At 40.2% G+C, this 21,283-nt stretch overlaps 2 protein-coding genes across 2 annotated transcripts; one reads left to right on the top strand and one right to left on the bottom strand.

Moving 5' to 3' along the window:
- Positions 1–1,923: 1,923 nt before the first annotated feature.
- On the bottom strand, positions 1,924–2,859 carry LOC309858094 (olfactory receptor 10G9-like; the record flags this gene model as incomplete). The annotated part of the gene is made up of 1 exon (XM_082750783.1): positions 1,924–2,859. The coding sequence occupies one exon, from the start codon at positions 2,857–2,859 to the stop codon at positions 1,924–1,926; it is 936 nt and encodes a 311-aa protein (XP_082606909.1).
- Positions 2,860–15,098: 12,239 nt separating this feature from the next.
- Positions 15,099–16,034, top strand: LOC309858090 (olfactory receptor 10G9-like; the record flags this gene model as incomplete). Its single annotated transcript, XM_082750779.1, has 1 exon — positions 15,099–16,034. The coding sequence occupies one exon, from the start codon at positions 15,099–15,101 to the stop codon at positions 16,032–16,034; it is 936 nt and encodes a 311-aa protein (XP_082606905.1).
- Positions 16,035–21,283: the final 5,249 nt, after the last annotated feature.

Genomic DNA, 21,283 nt, shown 5'->3' on the forward strand with positions numbered 1-21,283 from the left:
GGCTTTTCTTGGACCCATCAGAGAGCTGAGGTCACAGGGCAAACTGGCCTGGGACAGTGATGTGTAATTAACATACAGCAGGCTGCCCATTGTGACCTTGCTCTTCTGTGTTGATTTTAGAATGTGGTCTACCTATGAATGGTTGTCAAACTTTGTTACTGATTTCAAATACTCTCATATCACATTGTCTCACGTATGAATATACTGCCAGCAGACAGCCTTTGGAGGAGAACTAAATAGAATTCCTCCCATGTCTCACCCACTAACAGCTCACTCCATGAGAGCCCTGTGCCTTCTGTTTCTATCAAATGATCTGAAGTGCTATCAGTAGGGCATCTGACTCCCTGAGACTTGCGCACAAATTCCACAATTTTCAAAATTCTAAGATGACTTTCCATGGCCCCTGCTGACTGTGGGTGAACTAGAGGAATAGAGTGATAGCGAGTCTGTAGGGTTTCACCAATGTCTCCTTTGATCTAATATGTATGCCCCCTGGTCACTGTGATAATATGGGTATCCAAACATGAAAACATAAAAATAGTTTTTTATGTCCCTCAAAATAATTTGATAATGACAACTTTGAAGAAGGATAAGACCCTTATTTATACCCATTTTGAAAATCTTCTCACATCCTGACTTTCATTCTCTCAGTTGAATGAATGAATTAATGACTAAAATCTCAAAAAATATTTATTATGAATCACTATCACTCAAACCACTTCTATATATTCATTTAATCCTCATAACAGTATTTTGAGAGAGGGTCATTTTTGAGATGGAAAATTGAGGTACAGGTCACAGAATTATTTCAAAACTGGTTTGAGACAATATTTGCTTTTGTTTGGGTGCAAGTATAGCATTTCCTTTTTTTCTGATTTGTAAAAGAAATGTTGAAATCCCATGAACAGGTTACTTAAAGATATTTTCATTTTTCTACCTTCCACATAGGAAACATCATTGGCCCCAGACTGCAGTGTGGTGTTTCTGTCCCAGACCAGGTTGTAGTTTGATACAGCTGGATTTCCAAGACCCTAAGAAAGCAGGAACAGGAACTCCCTGGGCAGACGACCAGCTGCCACCAGCTGCAGTAGAAGAATCCAGTGTTGAATGGTTTGGTGCTAACTGTGGACATCTGGTCAGATAGCATAGGAAATCAAGGTCAGAATATGTGGTGGAGATGAATGGTTACTGTCCTTCCCTTCCTCTTGATCTGCCTCACCCAGCCTGGGAAACTGCAGGACCCTGGCAAGGTGGCAGTTGTTGGCAGTTCCTGAGAGGAGCACGTCAGTACCACAGCCTGTCCCAACACACCCACCTGGAGAGTTAAGGAGCTACTCAGAGCTTAGAGCTCTTTCAGTGTGGGAGCAATGAACACGGTCACGATGTGCCAGGTGGAGGGGTGGTCACACACAAACACAGATGTGATGGAGAAGGCAGTCACACAGCTGCAACCATGAATCAGTGACTCTGATATTTTCTGCTGTCCTTGGACACTATGCTTAGGAGTATAATTCCCAAGTTGTATACATAAACCTCAAGCAAAAAATTTTTTAAAAAGCATATTACAAACTTACATAGATGACTAAAGCAACCCTGGTGTCTGAGTTCCAAGCAGAATACAGAATTTTTAAGAAGGCAAAACAATGTTATATGTCAACTATAGCTCAACAAAATGGAACAAAAGACACAGAAAAAATTCACAGAGAAAAATTTGATAGACCAAAACTTGGGCAAGTTCATCATCAATAAATTTTAATTCCAATTTTTAAAAGTTCCTCAGACAAACCTGTGAAACAAATATTTCTGAGTGGATGATTTTGGAGAACACTTAACACTGAGAACTACACATGTATATGTTGCACCTTGGTGACTGAATTATATTAGTATTTTTTTAGAAAAATGATGATATCTACTTTCCAGTGTTTATTTGCTCCGGGAATATGTTACTATGTGTATAAGCTTCCATAGAGCTTTCTTCACTTCTTTGTTCCTCAGAGTGTACACCACAGGGTTTAGAAGGGGTGTCAGCACCGTGTAGAAAACTGCCACAACCCCATCCACAGCATCCCGGGAGCCTGGCCTCAGGTAAATGAAAACACAGGGAACAAAGAAACAAAGGACCACAGTGCAGTGGGAGGCACAGGTCTGAAAGGCTCTGTGTCTCCCCTCTGAGGTGCGGATCTTCAGGATGGACCAGACGATGGACACATAGGACAGCACTATCAGGAGAAAGCAGCCCAAGGCCACAACCCCAATGTTGACAAAGATCACCATCTCATTGACAGAGGTGTCTGCACAGGCCAGCTTGAGGATGGGAGGGGCATCACAGAAGTAATGCTGGATCTGGCTGGGCCCACAGTAGGGCAGACGGAATGTCAGTGTGGTCTGGACAGCAGAGTGCAGAGAGCCACTGAGCCACGTGCTGGTGGCCAGGAGGGCACACGTCCTCCCTCTCATCATGCTGGCATACCTGAGTGGGTGACTGATGGCCAGGTAGCGGTCATAGGACATGACTGTGTAGAGGAAACACTCGGTGCTCCCCAGGAAGTGGAAGGAGTAGAGCTGGGCCACACAGCTGGGAAAGGAGATGGCCCTGCCTCCTGGTGACACCAAGGTCATCAGCATTTTGGGCACAGTGACGGTGGAGAACCACATGTCAATGAAGGACAGGTTGGCCAGGAAGTAGTACATGGGGGTGTGGAGGTGGGAATCCACCTTGATCACCAGCAGGATGAGGAGGTTCCCCACCACAGTGAGTACATAAATCACCAAGAAGATTCCCAAGAGGGGAATGTCCATTGCTGGAGCATGGGGAAGACCCATGAGGAAGAACGTTTTGACGAGGCTCACGTTTGTCATTTTCCACGCCTTTTGTGTCTCTCCCTATGGGAATAGAGAGAGCACCCAGCATTTAACTGAAAAGTGAAAACCCATTTTCGTGTGTCAACTTCATCATTCCTGGCAGATAATGCAAGAGTTATACTCTACTTGCTTCATCATCATCCTCTCTTTCTCTCTCTTTTTTCTCTCTGTCTCTTGCACACCCACAAACACATGCACACACCAATGAGGCACACACAGATCTACGCAGTAGAAAGCCATAGAAATCCATTGTGTCACCTCTGGTTATGTGTCATAAATGATGGCAAATTTAGCAACACAAAACAATGCAAATTTCCATTCTTACAGTGTTTGAGTCAGGTGGTGGGTGTTATGCTCAAGGCTGAAATCAGGATGTCATCTGAGTCTGGAATTTCATCTGAGGCTTGGGACTGAGGTGTCTGGCTTTCTAGATGTTAGTAGGAATCTTCGCCCTCGGCTGTAGAGCCCACCCCCAGGTCCTAACCACCCGGCCATCTGATACCATGGCAGCTTACTGCTTCAAAGCCAGTAGAAGAATCCGTCTCCAGTTTTCTGTGACAAAGTGTGATGTAACAAAATGCATCACGAGTGATATCCCATCACAGTCTCAGGTCTCGCTCACACCCAAGGGGAGGCAATTTATCAAGGAGTGTTCATCAGAGGACAGCAATCAGGGGGTCCTCTTGGAATTCTATTTTCTCTCCAGAGTTTGTGTGGAAACTTAAAAACCAAGAATTTAATTGCTGATAGGCTGCACACTTCAAAAGTCTACAGCACAGCTGAATAATTCTCTGGGGTCCTCATAGGTAACTCAGCAATAGTAATACCAGCTGAGACATTATAAGTTTTAAATAAGACAGTAGATGTGAAGTCCTTAATAAAGTGTCTGGCACTTGATAGCTGCTCAACTATTGATAATGAATCATACAAAATTGCCTTGTGATACAGAACCGGCTTCCAATCTGTATCTACCAATATCTATCTATCTACCAATCTACCAGAGTGGGGGAATGAGAGGGAGAATAAATTGTCTTTGTGTCATAGAAACATCTCAATTTCAAAACTAGATCTTTTTTTTAAGATTTTATTTATTTATTTGACAAACAGAGATCACAAGTAGTCAGAGAGGGAGGCGGGACGTGGGGAAAGCAGGGTCCCCACTGAGCAGAGAGCCTGACGCAGGGCTCAATCCCAAGACCCTGGGATCATGACTTGAGCCGAAGGCAGAGGCTTTAACCCACTAAACCACCCAGGTGCCCCTCAGAACTAGATCTTTGAGGAAGGGTTCATCACTGGTATTTGACTGATGTCTCGCTACAACAATCACCAGCTTATAAAGGGAGTTCCCTCAGGGGAGTTTGAGAAACTCAACGCTGTGACATGATTCCTGCAATCTTCCGTCTGATCCAGAAAATAACAAGCCTTGTACACTGTTGGCTCCATACTCCGTTTACAATAGGTTATCCTTTATGAGGTTCTAGGAACATATAATCTATACCTGTTCTCCCAAACATAATCCACTGGCAGTTTTCTAACATATAACCTTCTGTCATAAATGTCTAGATATTTAGATGATTATAGCTTTGTTAGAGACAATATCCCTCTCTCCATCTTCCACTCTCATACTCATAAATTCAGGCAATGCCCTTATAGGAGAAGACATCTCCACCAAGGATATGACTCTTATTTAAGACCTACTACCTGAGACAGGAAGAACAGAACCAACACCAGAGGAAAGGATGTTGCCAGTTTGATGTAAAGAAATGTCAAGAAAAGGCAGGCTGAATTGATTTTTAATTCAAATTAGCTTTGAGTTCAGAATTATTGTTAATTATTCCTTTTTTAATATTTTATTTATTAATTTATTTGACAGAGAGAGAGAGAGATCACAAGTAGGCAGAGAGGGGGAACAAGGCTCCCTGCTGAGCAGAGAGCCCGAACAAGGCTCCCTGCTGAGCAGAGAGCCCGAACAAGGCTCCCTGCTGAGCAGAGAGCCCGATGCGGGACTTGATCCCAGGTCTCCAAGACCATGACTCAAGCCAAAGGCAGAGACTTAACCCACTGAGCCACCCAGGCACCCTATTAATTATTCTTTGAGGGATGACGATGAAACTGGCTCCACAATATGAGAGAAGCCAGGATCTCTGATCCCAGAAAAGCTCAGACAAAATGTTTCCCATGTCTAACAATGTGGCTTAAGCTACATCTAAACTGTAATTTTTATGGGTGAAGGAGAGTGGGAGGTTCAGGCTTCCAGGTATGGACTGAATAAGCCATGGGAGTAAAGGCACAGCATAGGAAATAGAGTCAATGGTAATGTCACAGTGTTGTATGGCGACAGATTGTAGCTGCCCTTGTGGTAAGCAGAACATAAAGTACAGAGAAGCTGAGTCAGTATATTATATACCTGAAAATAGTGCAACAATGTATCAACTACACAAAAAGATTTTGAAATCATATTTTTCAAATAAGAGAATAAATAACAGAGACAGAATTATCATAATCATAGCTGTATGGATATCAGAATTGAAATAATGATACAAATAGGTATTTGAAATTTCTATTTTACCATTGGGATCCTATATCCAGGATATCTTTGTATTCAAATTAATTAAAATATGAGCCTTTTCATCAGGTAAATTGCAAAGTAGACTAAGATTTAACACAGGATTATCAATTATGGTGTCACTCTGTGTGTGTGTGTGTGTGTGTGTGTGTGTGTGTGTGTGTGTAGTGAGGAGAAAAAGACAGATGGAGACAGAGAGACTTAGTAACACACTGTAGAGGCATATCTAACAATGCCCAAGCATCTTACCTCCCAGGGGAAGTTCAAAAAGGAAAGCAGGAAGACTAAGAGAAATCTACCATTTTAAGAACTCACCTTACAATATGTGATTCATTTTAACATAAAACTCAGCTGGGTTTTTTTCTTCCAATTTTTCACTATCATTGTCAAGGCAGTAGTTTGCAAGTTATCACTCAAAGAACAGATATATCTATGATTCTTTGGTGAGAGTGGCTCATTTCTATCCAAGGACTCAAATAGTTGAAGTTTGGGGAATGAAAGGAAGATGGCTAGATGGATAGGAGCTTAACTTGATTTGGCGACTCAGGGGAAGGATTCCTCTTGAGTCTTCAGGTTCCTTGATGAGCAGAAAAACAAGAGCAAGACACTAATGAAAGGTTTTTAATAATCATGCATAGATGTCCCACTGTGTTTGCTTTTTGAACCCTCCTGAGAACAGTTCATGTCTTTCTGAAACTTGTATTTATACCTAAGAGGAAGGAAGAGGACCTAGTTACCCTGTTCCCTCAACAGTGATGCAGATAAACACACAGCCGCTGGCTCTCAACTTAAACTTGTCCAGAATCCATAAATGGTCACCACCTGTCCCCACTCTCCATATCAAGGCAACTCTCTCTTCCACTACTTTTGTAAGTTGAGTTTAAAATATCTAAATTCCTAAAAATTTTTGTTGCTTAGAGTTTTAGAGTGACTCTGCATAGGAAATACCTAAGGATATATAACTATTTCCCAGCTGTATACATAAAAGGCTGCATTGCCCTCATAACTTTTATGGTATTATAAGCAAGTATAAACACTTGATATATTAAAGTTGTTCTTCTTTTAATTTATTTTTTATTTATTTTCAGCATAACAGTATTCATTATTTTTGCACCACATCCAGTGCTCCATGCAATCCGTGCCCTCTATAAAACTTTCCACCTGGTACCCCAACCTCCCACCCCCCCCCCGGCCCTTCAAACCCCTCAGATTGTTTTTCAGAGTCCATAGTCTCTCATGGTTCACCTCCCCTTCCAATTTCCCCCCAACTCCCTTCTCCTCTCTAACTCCCCATGTCCTCCATGCTATTTGCTATGCTCCACAAATAAGTGAAACCATATGATAATTGACCCTCTCTGCTTGACTTATTTCACTCAGCATAATCTCTTCCAGTCCTGTCCATGTTGCTACAAAAGTTGGGTATTAATTTGTAAATAAGCTTTTCGTGAACAGTATTGATTTCTTTGTTTTGAGGAAATAGACTTTTCTTTTTGGTTTGTCAGGAAATTTACTTATTAAGGTAACTAATTCCAGTTACTAATATCAACATCTATTGCTGACTTGGATGAAGAAGAAAGCTTCCTCGAACATAGTGTTTGTACAAATCTATGCAGTTACAGAGCCTTCTTTAGGAAAGCAATAGGACAGTAGTTGAAGTTAAGAACACATATACACTTACTCCAGTAATTCAATTCAGGAATCTATTCATGATTATAAAAGCACCAGTCATAATTGTCTTTATTCAAACACGTGCTTTGGAGAGCCTTGCTGGCTCAGTAGGATGAGCCTGTGACTCTTGACCTGGGGCCATGAGTTCAAGCCGCATGTTGGGTGTGAGATTAAAATAATATAAATAAATAAATGAGTGAATGAAGTCTGTGTTTATACATGGTTTCTAGTGACAAAACAACTGAAAAGCAAGTGAATATTGTTACAGAGAGGGTTTAAATATCCTTACAGAGAAATGGTTTAATAAATCATTGTGCTGCTACATCATGAAATATTAAGCAGTTATAACCACACCAGTTAACTCTGAGTGGCTTTTGCAGGATATTTTCAACAATGCACAGAAGTGATGTTAGCCTTGTGCCATCTTTATAAAGAAAACAATGACAATTTGTACATTGTAGGAGTATAGTTAAAAGAGAAGAAGGATAAAAATAAGATTATTAAATCTACAGTTGAGAGGTAGTATTGAAAAAAGGACAAAAAAATTTAAAGATGAGAACAGAAGTATAGCATATATGATATAAACTGATCGATTTAAATTATACACATTGTTATATGCCTAAAGAAACCAGAAAATTAAAGATTTGGATATTGATCTATTGACTTGCATTGATGTCCACAATAGGTTAAAAAAAAAAAAAGTAAGCTAAACAAAAATTTACATGTCAGTGGAAACACATTTCCCCCATACACACACACATACTCATGTAACAAAGCCCTAGAAAAACCAGTGAATCAAACTTGGAGGAGGAACAGGAAACAGGAACAGGCAGAATTATTGCAAAATCATGCCTAATATGTGATGACGGCCCACTGACGTTTCATGGAGGGCTTCAGTCCACAGTGGCTTACCGTCACCCCAGGCATGAACCCCTTACCACCCTGCAGGATGCTGTCACCCTGCCTTTCCAATCTCTGTGTTGTTAACCCTGTCATGGCCATCCTCTGAATCATCCTGTCTCACATGTGCCTTTTACTGCCCTTGCTTCTGACCCAAAGTCTAAGTTGACATATTTTATTGGTCAAGTCTAGATCCCATGTCTGTGTCCCTATTTGCTGGAGGGAATGGAAAAGCATCTGATATTGCTGTTTCTACAGCAAAATGCAGCCCCAATTACAGGAAGAGGGTTTAAATGATACACAGCCAACCTGTAAACAAATAAGTATGCCAGTAAAGATCCATGGCTGAAGATGCCTGGGTAGCTCAGTTGGTTAAGCAGCTGCCTTCGGCTCAGGTCATTATCCTGGCGTCCTGGGATTGAGTCCCACATTGGGCTCCTTGCTCGGCGGGGAGCCTGCTTCTCCCTCTGACCCTGCCTGCCACTCTGTCTGCCTGTGCTCGCTCTCATTCTCTCTCTCTCTGACAAATAAATAAAATAAATAAGATCTTTAAAAAAAAAAAAAAGATCCATGGCTGTGCACTGAAATGACTGCACACCATCTGTATACATCCTTCCCTGTCTACTTACACACACACGATGTCGGCACCAACTACAGCCTGACTGTAGTCCTCACGTCACTCCCTTCACACATGGAGCTGTTCTGAAAAATCACCATTTATTCCACCCAGATCCAACACTATCATTGGTTTTGAGGCAAGTCGAGTTCAACATCGTGTGCCCTATGGACAAAACAGTAAAATTACCATGAACACATCCTAGATATAATAATGGACTGAATGGGGGGAGTAAAATAAAATATGGAAACACACACATACCAAAGCAATGTAGAAATACATGTCGAAGGTACAAGACTTATTTTGCAACTGGTTATGAGGGAATAGCTGACATTAAGGACTTGTCTTCTTCCACACATTGTCTCATCAGGACGCTCAGCATGTCAGTGTCGTCGATGGGATGAATCACACCATTGTTTCTGCAAGACAAAACACTTAACTGATCTTGCTAATTTATGCTGCACTCTTATGATTAATTTTTACATCTAGATGTAGTTATATGCAGGAATTCTCATAGAATTACCTGGATTCACTGTCTGGGTAAGGAAGAGGGCAGAGTAGAAAAATTACTGCCTTGTATGTTAGTGCAAGTATTTTTTCAGCAGGAGGATAAAAACCTGCAATTTGACAGTTTTGTGCTGTATGACAGCCAGATACTTTTTATCACATAATGTGCCAAGGAAATGAAATTTTGGAGAGCTCCCCCCCACCATGGAAGTAGGGACACCAGGGGAAGTCAAGTCCTTTACCCTATGTCAGTCTGTCACATAAATCATTTGAACTACTTATTTGGTATTTCAGGAATAAATGAAATAAAAAGAAATTTGAGCACAGTATGAGCTGACATTGCTGAACATTGTCAAATTAGACCAGATTTGTGGACTAACCTAACTCACCGCAAGGCAACTAGATGACCGGAAATGTCACTGAGGTGGCAGTTTTTTTCTGTAGGCTCAACTCCCACAATGCAGTTCACATATGAATTTCTAGGGCATGGGCTATGTTCTCTTTCTCACACACCAGCTCCTAATTAGCATGATGTCACCAGTATAGTCAACACATAATACCCTGTGTGTTCATGGGTCGGCAAGTCACTACAGCTAAATCGTTACACAAAAATAGTGATCCAAAATTGTACCTGTCACATATGTGATAAAAATTAGCTTTGAATAAATAAAATCATGGTGTAGAAAAATTCTCTTTAAAAGATAAATATTCCTGGTGATTCACAGACCTGTACCCCTGGGACTAATAATATGTTATACGTTAATAATAAATAAATAAATAGTTAAATAAAAGACAAATATTTCATTGTTTTTTATGAATGAGTAATATATATATATCACATCTTTTTCTATTCATCAGTCAATGGACATTTGGGCTTTTTCCATAATTTAGTATTTTTGATAATGCTATTAGAAACATCAGGGTACATGTTCCCCTTTGAATCAGTATTTTTATATCCTTTGGGTAGCACAATCGCTGGATCATAAGGTAATGGGGATTGAGGAGGGCACTTGTGATGAGCACTGGGTGTTGTATGTAGGTGTTGAATCACTAAATTGCACACCTGGAGCTATTACACTGTACATTAACTAACTGAAATTTAGATAAACACTTAAAAAGACACAAAAAGAATTGAGTAGAAATACTTCATTTTCATTTGGTCAAATTATCAAAAACATTCTAAAGATAGAGAAAGGGTAAGTTATGCATTGAGAGAAAATGCTTACTATGCATAAACTAAAGAGAAAATAGAAAGTATTAGTTGCAGTATGGAAACATAAATAAATCAAAAAGTAAAAAGAAATAAATATAATAGGCAAAAGTCAGATAATAGAGTTTTCAGAGAAATGGAAAGCCAGAAATGTTGAAAAAGCAAAAAAAATTATGCTCAACCTCTTTGGAAATCATGGAAATGCATATTAAAACTACAATAATAGGAATGTCTGGGTAGCTCAGTCGGTTAAGCATCCAACTCTTGATTTTTGCTTAGGTCATGATCTCAGGGTCATGAGATCAAGACCCTCGTCAGGATCCATGGTCAGTGTGGAGTCTGCTTGAGATTCTCTCTCTCCCTCTGCCTCTACCTCTCCTTCCTACTCTCTCTGTTTCTCAAATAGATAAATAAATCTTTTTTTAAAAAAACCTACAATAATACATAAATTTATGCTTTGAAGATTGGAGAAAAATGTGTCATCTGTGAATATACAAAGTCTTCGCAAGAATGGGGACTACAAGGACTCTCTTGTGCTCTTAGCTAATGTGAACATTGGTGCAAACACTAGATCTCCAATACAGTTATAGATCTGCATATTCAGTAACTACTCTCATATTGCTTTCCTAAAGAAGGCGCTGTAACTTTACAGATTTGTACCAACACTATGTGGGAGAAAGCACTGTTAACTCAAAACAAAGAAATCAATACTGTTTGTGGAAAGCTTATTTGCAAATTAAGAATGACTTTGCTATATCATGTGTTTACCCTTGCTTATAAGACTATAAAAGTTATGAGAGCAATGCAACCTACTATATATACAGCTGGGAAATAGTTATATATCCTTAGACATTTCCTTCAGCAAAGTCACTCTGAAACTCTAAACAATGGGTGCCTGGGTGGCTTAATTGGTTGGGCAACTGCCTCCAGTTCAGATCATGATCCCAGAGTCCCAGGATTGAGTCCCCCATCAGGCTCCAGTCCCACATCCCCACATCGGGCTCCCAGCTCCATGGGGAGTCTGCTGCCCACTCAGACCTTCTCCCCTCTCAAGCTCTCTCTCTCTCAAATAAATAAATAAATAAAGTCTTTAAAAAAAAAACTCTAGGGACACCTGGGTGACTTAGTTGGTTAAGCAGCTGCCTTCGGCTCAGGTCATGATCCCAGTGTCCTGGGATGGAGTCCCACATCGGGCTCCTTGCTCGGCAGGGAGCCTGCTTCTCCCTCTGCCTCTGCCTGCCATTCTGTCTGCCTGTGCTCGCTCTCTCTCTCCCTCTCTCTGACAAAAAAGAAAAAAAAAAACTCTAAACAACAAAGTTTTTTAGGAATTTAGATGGTTTTAACACAGCTTAAAAAGGTGTTAGAAGAGAGAGTTGCATTGAGATGTAGCATGGAGACAGGTGGTGACTGTTTATGGATTCTGGACAAGTTTAAGTTGAGAGCCAACAGTTTTGTGTTTATCTGAATCGCTGTTGAGGGAAAAGGGAGCTGGGTCCTTCTTCCTTCCTCTTAGGTGTAAATACAAGTTTCAGAGAGACATGAACTCCTCTCAGGAGGGTTCAAAAAGCAAACACAGTGGGACATCTGTGCATGATTATTAAAAACCTTTCATGAGTCTCTTCTTGTTGTTTTTTTTTTTTTTCTAAAGATTTTATTTATTTATTGACAGAGAGAAATCACAAGTAGATGGAGAGGCAGGCAGAGAGAGAGAGAGGGAAGCAGGCTCCCTGCTGAGCAGAGAGCCCGATGTGGGACTCGATCCCAGAACCCTGAGATCATGACCTGAGCCGAAGGCAGCGGCTTAACCCACTGAGCCACCCAGGCGCCCCTCTTCTTGTTGTTTTTATGCTCATCAAGGAACCTGAAGACTCAAGAGGAATCTATCCCCTGAGACACTACATCAAGTTAAGCTCCTATCCATCTGGCTGAGTGTGTTCTATTCCCTGGACTTCAGCTAGTTGGGTCTTTGACTAGAAAAGAGCCACTCTCACCAAAGAACCACAGGTAACTGTTCTTTGAGTAATAACGTGCAAACTACTGCCTCGACATAAATAGTGAAAAATTGGAGGAAAAAATACAGATGAGTTTTATAATGAAATGAATCACATACTGTAGGTGAGTTCTTAAAAATGGTAGATTTTTCTTAGTCTTCCTGCTTTCCCTCTTCAACTTCCACTGAGAGGTAAGATGCTTGGGCATTGTTAGACATCGTTTTACATTGGGTTATCAAGTCTCAGGTTGTTACTATCTCTGTCTATGTCTCTGTATCCCATCTCTGTCCGTCTGCCTATTTCTCTCTCTCTTTACACACACACACACACACACACACACACACACACAATTATTAATTAAAAGCCTACAAAGAAGCACAAAATTGTTACAAGGTGGACAAACAAATGAAATGTTGACACCTCTAATTGATAAATCTTAGTCTACTTTGCAATACACCTGATGAAAAGGTTCATATTTCATCTAATGTGAATATGAAGATGTCTTGGATATGGGATCCCACTGGTAAAGTAGAAACTTCAGATACATTTGTACCAGTTTTTGAATTCTGATATCCATATAGGTGATTATGATAATTTTTCCTCTGTTATTTATTCTCCTATTGAAAAAGTATAGCTTAACATTTTGTGCGTGTGCTTGTATGTTTGACACACAACGTCACACAATTTTCAGGTGTACGACATACTAATTGACATTCTCTGTAGTCTATGCTCTGCTCACCACAGGTGCAGCCACCATCTGTCACTATACAATACCATTGACTGTATTTCCTATGCTGGGCCTTCATTCCCATGGCTTATTCATTCCATACCTGGAAGCCTGAACCTCCCACTCTCCATCCATGAAAATTACAGCTTAGATGTAGCTTAAGCCACATTGTCTAGACACGGGATACATTTTGTCTAAGCTTTGCTGGGATCAGCGATCCTGGCTTCTGTCATATTGTTGAGCCAGTTTCACAGTTTTCCTCAAAGAATAATTAATAATGATCATGAACTGAACATGAATTTGGGTCAAATTTTAAAAATATCAATTCTGTCTCAATTTTCATTGTGTAGAATCCCAACTTTTCTTGACATCAAGCTGGCAACATCCTTTCCTCTGGTGTTGGTTCTGTTCTTCCTGTCTCAAGTAGTAGGTCTTAAATAAGAGCCATATCCTTGGTGGAGATGTCTTCTCCTATAAGGGCATTGCCTGAACTTATGAGTATGAGAGTGGAAGATGGAGGGAGGGATATTATCTCTAACAAAGGCAAATTAGCCTAAATATCTAGGTATTTAGGATAGAAAGATATATGTTAGAAAACTGCCAGTGGATTGTGTTTTGGAGAACAGGTATAAATTTTATGTTCTTAGAGCCTCACAAAATCCATTATGTAAGCATACATTGTAAGTCTAGTGTAAGAGAGGCAAGGAGACAGCAGTGTACAAGGTTGGTATTCTGAATGAAATGGAAGGTAGCTGGTCTCATATCATAGAGGTAAGTTTCTCACCTTCTCTGAGGGAAATCCCTTTATAAGCCGGTGATGGCTGTAGTGAGATACCAGTCAAATACCAGTGAGGAAGCCTTCCTCAAAGATCTAGTTTTGAAACTAAGAAGTCTCTACAACATAAAGAGAATTTATTCTTCCTTTCATTCCCCCTCTCTGTTGATAGGTAGATAGATAGATGATAGATAGATACATAGGCAACTCTCTATCAGAAGGCAACAGTTTTGTATGATTCACTACAATTTCTTGTGAAGTTCTCAACTGTCAGATACTTTATTATAGACTTCACAACTATTACCTTATTTAGTTTTTATCTCCTAGCTGAGAATACTACTATAAAGTTACATATGAGGACCCCAAGGAATTATTCAGGTGTACCAAAGACTTTTGAAGTGTGCATTGCTATCAGCAATTAAATACTTGGTTCTTTAAATTTCTCCATGAATTCTGGAGAGAAAATAGAATTCAAAGAGGTCCCCCTGATTGCTGCCCCCCGGTGTACACTCCCTGCTAAATAGTCTCTCCTTTATGTGGGTGAGATCCAGCATTACTTCTGTGATGAGACCATGATGAGATATCACTTATGATACATTCTTACATTACACTTCATCACAGCAAACTGGAGACAGATTCTCCTACCAGCTTTATAAAATTAAGCCGCCATGTTATCAGATGGCCGGGTGGTTAGGACACAAGGGTGGGCTCAAAAGCTAAGAGGAATGATCCCTGCTAACAGCCAGCAAGAAAGACAGATACCTCAGTCCTAAAGCTGCAAGGAATTGAATTCTGCCAACAATCTCCATGGGCTCGGAAGAGAAACCCAAGCTTCAGATGAGATTCCAGACTTAGCTGACATCCTGATTTCAACCTTGAGCAAAACATCCAGCTCACCTGACTCAAACACTGTAAGAATGGAAATTTGAATGGTTTGTAAGCAGCTAAGTGTGTGGTCATTTATGATATATTACTAGAGATTAATACAATGGATTTCTATGACTTTCTTCTACATGTATCTATCTGTGCTTCTGTTTGTGCATGCATGTGTATCTGTGTGGGCAAGAGAAAGAGAGAGAGAGGAAGAGAGAAGATGATGATGAAATCATTCTATCACCTTTAGCAAATAAGTTTCATAAGAAGCAAAATTTAGTTTAGCTCTAGAACTATCTACCATGGATGATGAAGTTGACACATGAAAATGGGTTTTCAGTTTTCAATTAAATGCTAGGTGCTCTCTCTATTCCTATAGGGAGAGATACCAAAGGCGTGGAAAATGACAAACGTGAGCCTCGTCAAAACGTTCTTCCTCATGGGCCTTCCCCACGCTCCATCAATGGACATCCCCCTCTTGGGAATCTTCTTGGTGATTTATGTACTCACTGTGGTGGGGAACCTCCTCATCCTGCTGGTGATCAAGGTGGATTCCCACCTCCACACCCCCATGTACTACTTCCTGGCCAACCTGTCCTTCATTGACATGTGGTTCTCCACCGTCACTGTGCCCAAAATGCTAATGACCTTGGCATCACCAGGAGGCAGAGCCATCTCCTTTCCCAGCTGTGTGGCCCAGCTCTACTCCTTCCACTTCCTGGGGAGCACTGAGTGTTTCCTCTACACAGTCATGTCCTATGACCGCTACCTGGCCATCAGTCACCCACTCAGGTATGCCAGCATGATGAGTGGGAGGACGTGTGCCCTCCTGGCCACCAGCACGTGGTTCAGTGGCTCTCTGCACTCTGCTGTCCAGACCACACTGACATTCCGTCTGCCCTACTGTGGGCCCAGCCAGATCCAGCATTACTTCTGTGATGGACCTCCCATCCTCAAGCTGGCCTGTGCAGACACCTCTGTCAATGAGATGGTGATCTTTGTCAACATCGGGGTAGTGGCTTCGGGCTGCTTTCTCCTGATAGTGCTGTCTTATGTGTCCATCGTCTGGTCCATCCTGAAGATCCGCACCTCAGAGGGGAGACACAGAGCCTTTCAGACCTGCGCCTCCCACTGCATTGTGGTCCTTTGTTTCTTTGTTCCCTGTGTTTTCATTTACCTGAGGCCAGGCTCCCGGGATGCTGTGGATGGGGTTGTGGCAGTTTTCTACACAGTGCTGACACCCCTTCTAAACCCTGTGGTGTACACTCTGAGGAACAAAGAAGTGAAGAAAGCTCTATGGAAGCTTATACACATAGTAACATATTCCCGGAGCAAATAAACACTGAAAAGTAGATATCATCATTTTTCTAAAAAAATACTAATATAATTCAGTCACCAAGGTGCAAATATACATGTGTAGTTCTCAGTGTTAAGTGTTCTCCAAAATCATCCACTCAGAAATATTTGTTTCACAGGTTTGTCTGAGGAATTTTTTAAAAGTCAGAATTAAATTTTATTGATGATGAACTTGCTAAGTTTTGGTCTATCAAATTTTTCTCTGTGAATTTTTTCTGTGTCTTTTGTTCCATTTTGTTGGGCTACAGTTGACATATAACACTGTTTTGTCTTCTTAAAAATTATGTATTCTGCTTAGAACTCAGACACCAGGGTTGTTTTAGTCATATACCTAACTTTGTAATATGCTTTTTTTTTTTTTTTTAATTTTTGCTTGAGGCTTGTGTGCACAACTTGGGAATTACCCTCCTGAGCATAGTGTCCAAGGACAGAAGCAAATATCAGAGTCACTGATTCATGGTTGCAACTGTGTGACTGCCTTCTCCATCAGTTAGTGGCTCTGTGTTTGTGTGTGGGTCCCAACGTGACCAACCCTCTTCCTGGCACATTGTGACCATATTCATTGCTCCCACACTGAAAGAGCTCTAAGCTCTGAGTAGCTCCTTAACTCTTCAAGTGGGTCTGTCGGGACAGGCTGTGGTGCTGACGTGCTCCTCTCAGGAACTGCCAACAACTGCCACCTTGCCAGGGTCCTGCAGTTTCCCAGGCTGGGTGAGGCAGATCAAGAGGAAGGGAAGGACAGTAACCATTCATCTCCACCACATATTCTGACCTTGATTTCCTATGCTATCTGACCAGATGTCCACAGTTAGCACCAAACCATTCAACACTGGATTCTTCTACTGCAGCTGGTGGCAGCTGGTCGTCTGCCCAGGGAGTTCCTGCTCCTACCCACTTAGGGTCTTGGAAATCCAGCTGTACCAAACTACAACCTGGTCTAGGACAGGAACACCCACAGTTACAAGCTGGGGCCAATGCTATTTCCTATGTAGAAGGTAGAAAAATGAAAATATCTTTAAGTAACCTGTTCATGGGATTACAACAGTTCTTTTACAAATCAGAAAAAAAAAGCCTGGAGAGGACAAAACCCTCTGAAAATACCTATTTAATGCTACATGGCCCACACTTGTGGGCATCTACATATAATGGGTGATATGCTATACTTGCACCCAAACAAAAGCAAATATTGGCTCAATATTTGGAAATAATTCTATGACCTACACCTCAATTTTCCATCTCAAAAATACCCCTCTCTCAAAACACTGTTATGAGGATTAAATGAGTGTATAGAAGTGGTTTAAGTGACAGTGATTTATAATAATTCTTTTTTAAAGATTTTATTCATTCATTCATTCATTCATTCATTCATTTGAGAGTGAGAGACAAAGCCAGAGCAGGGCAGGGAGGGGCAAGGAGAGGGAGAAACAGAGTCTCCGCTGAGCCAGGAGCCCAACATAGGGCTCCAGCCCAGGACCCTGAGACCATGACTCAAGCCAAAGGCAGATGATTAACTGACTGAGTCACCAGGCACCCCAGTACATTCCCAATTAGAGATCTAAAGTTTAAACCTGGGGCCACCAGTCAGATAGCCTCATTCTCAGAATCATTCTCTTCACAAATTCTGTCAATGACTCCCAGCCACCAAAATAATATTTTTGAAGATACATGAATGTTGATTTCTTTAAATCACCTTCTAGATAATAAATCTAGCTAATTATGGACAATGTAATCATTCTGATTCATTAACTATTTTCATAAATTTGCTACCCCTATATTTACTAGCCTTCAAGGAATTTATAGGAAAGTATCTGAAACATTAAAATTATAATGAATTAAGTTTTTCTAGAATAATTCAGAGGCAAACACAGTAAACATTATTGAGCTGAGGATAAATGCTAGACATTTTGTAAATTAATTATTATAAGAACGCTATAAGATAAGTTCTGCTACTATAAAAAAATAAAAAAGAAAATGATGGCAGCTTAGATAACTTGATAAAGTCACACACTAGTAAGGAATATAGTCAAGGTTTAATTTCAGGCTATCTGGTACCAAAGCTCATGGTGGCAAATTCTACTGCACATTACAATCACTAATTTCAGGAACTTTCTATTTGGGGGAGAGCAGAGTCATATCAATGAACATCAGTAATTATTGGAATAACAAAACACAGATCTTTGAATAGTTATGTGTATTTTATACCTGAAATGTAAGTTTTGTTGGAAACCACATTTCCCCCATAGACCAGGAAAAGCATATGATCTACTCTACCTCCACCTAAGTGAAATTGCAAATGTGTCATGTGTTCCACATGAAGGTATGGATTCCTTTGGGAAAAATACTGTCTTAGCCCCTTAGTCTCCATCTACATCAATCTGGTCTTATTTCTTTAGAATATTCTCCCTGCTTTTGACCCTTCTATTTCCAAACATTTACTTTTTGAAGGACCTGACTTCTGATCCACACTCAACGTATTAGATGTCATTGCTAAACAGATGCCACCTCTTTGTCTCAATGCTGTCCCTACCTTCTTTGTTCAAGTCCTTGAACTTTGTTCAAGTTCAACTCAAAAACTTGAGTTTTTTCGATGCTTCCATTTGGAAATAAAGCTATCACATCAAACTTCCTATGTCTATACCAAAATCCTTTTTTCCTTTTTCTTCAACATTTGTCTCTCTGTAATATGATTGACTCAACGAAAGTAACCCTGACACTTGGAAGGCCTTTTCATAATCTCTGTTCATACATTTCTTCTTCATGCAATTGGGAAGGGGGTAAGAGAAGAAATAGAGAAGGAAGACAGAGGTAGGATGGCATGAAGAAATTTCAGAAAATAAAGAACAATGTTGAATAATTTTAAAACTTTAATAATGAATCCTTTGCATTTTCAAATAACAATTGGAACACCTTCTTTTGTAAATACTTCATTGTGTTGTTAGTATGCTCCAAGAGCTGTTAGTACTGCTTCCAAAAGAGGAAAATAAAAAAGAATAAAATACAGGAGAATTGGTGTCTGCATTCCACATGGGGACCAATGAAATGTGAGCAAATGTCTCACCACATCGTGTCACAGTTTGATGTATTCTCCTGGGTTCTCCTCAAAATAGCAGCTCTGGAGTACTGACCTTCTCTAATGAGGCTCTTAATGACTGGTACCATTTCACTGAATTTTGAAAATGTTGTTTGGTAGAAGCATGATGTGTCTGATGGATTCATTGAAGCTATATTTTCTGAGTTCACTAGTGGTTGAAAACCATCTATGTTATAGATGTCATAGCTGAATTATAAGAAATAATTAACTAATAGAAAAAATCAGGCTCAAATTATGAATGAATAGGTGACTCTTATAATGATCCCAGTGTTGATACTGGTTCATTCACTCATACTTTCTCAAAAAATTAATCAGTGCAGTAATTCCTTCAACAATTTAAATTAGGTGACACCTATATTTAAGGCACAGGAAATAAAGGGCATCAAGACAGTGTCTATGCTCCAGAACTCCAGAGTTCAATGAGAAACACACAAGTACACAAGTGAATCTTACAGTGTCCTACTGTACATATGGAGTACTACAGTAAATGATGTGATATCTAACACAGATTAAGTAGTAGAGTGAATTTCCACCTGGAAAATACCATATCCAGATAACAAACGCTTGCTTCAACGACATAACTCATAATAAATAATTAGTACATATAAAATATGAATAACATAAAGACGATTTCAGTCTATGTGTTTTGGGGTCTGCTCCAAATTTACAGAGCTTCTGTTTTCCAGGCCAAATCATAATGCATATTGAATCTTTTCATTCTAACAAGAAGAAAACTTGGACACAAGAGACTAAACCCAGGGCATTTCACATTTCTTTTTATTGTCTGAAAATCTCTGTATCCTGACCAGGCATACATGTTGGCCAGCATCTTCCCCCACCCAACCACAGGAAAGGTGTAATGCCACAAGAAGGTGTAATGCCACCATGTCCTCCAGGAAGACGTGAGGAAGTATTAGGTGGGCTGCACGAAGTCTGACTAAGGTCTAACTCAAATGTTTGCAGTGTGACCCTATTTTTCTCGCTGTGGGCAAAATTAAGACAAAGCCATATCTCTTTGGTAGAATAGGGGGACATTATCAAAATAGATATAAATAAGAGTTATATCCTTCTTCAAAGTTATCACTATCAGATTATTTTCAGGGCCCTTGCTTCCATGTTTGGATGCCCATATTATCACAGTGACCAGGGGGCATACATATTAGATCAAAGGAGACATTGGTGAAACCCTACAGATTCGTTATCACTCTATTCCTCCAGCTCACCCACAGTCAGCAGGGGCTAGGGAAAGCCATAGTAGAATCTTGAAAATAGTGAAATTTGTGCATCAAATGACAGGGGGTCAGATGCCCTACTGATTGCCCTTCAGATCATTTGATAGAAACAGAAGGCACAGGGCTCTCACGGAGTGAGCTGTTAGTGGGTGAGACATGGGAGGAATTCTATTTAGTTCTCCTCCAAAGGCTGCCGGTTGGCTGTATATTCACACATGTGAAAACAAGATATGAGGGTATTGAAATCAGTAACAAAGTGTGACAAAATATGTATAGGTGGACGATATTCTAAAATCAACACAGAAGAGCAAAGTCACAATGGGCAGCCTGCTGTATGTTAATTACACATCCTTGTAAAGCCTTGATTTTCAGTGTGCCCCAGTCTGCCTTGTTCTAAGAAGGCAAGGACAGCTTCCAACTCTTTACATATTGGAGATGAAACCAGAAGTCACAAATCATGACTTTTTAAGCTCAAGAACTGAGCATTACTTTTACATGATACGGTAGTTATTCAGATTTGCTAATACGTATGATTTTTTTAACTTTATATTCCTTCTTATATCGCAAATGCTCATTTCAGGATAAGTTTTATTATTGTGTTGTGTATTTTGAAGTTAGTTGGTATGATTATAGTAGTGCTAGAAACTCTTCATTTTTAATGTCTCTAAATGTTACTATTTCACACTCAGATTTGACAGTTACTCAACATTCAATTATATTTATTTTTTGTGGAAACATGTTGGATACACAATGTTACATTAGTTTCAAGTGTATGACATTGTGATTGGATAAGTCTGCACATTATGCTCTGTTCACTGGAAACATAGCTTCCACAGGACGCTGCTACAGTATCACTCACTGTATTTCCTATGCTGTGCCTTTTCTCCTTGGACTTACTCATTCCATACC

This window comes from Mustela nivalis, assembly GCF_964662115.1.
Source record: "Mustela nivalis genome assembly, contig: HAP1_SCAFFOLD_1842, whole genome shotgun sequence".
Lineage (NCBI taxonomy): Eukaryota > Metazoa > Chordata > Mammalia > Carnivora > Mustelidae > Mustela > Mustela nivalis.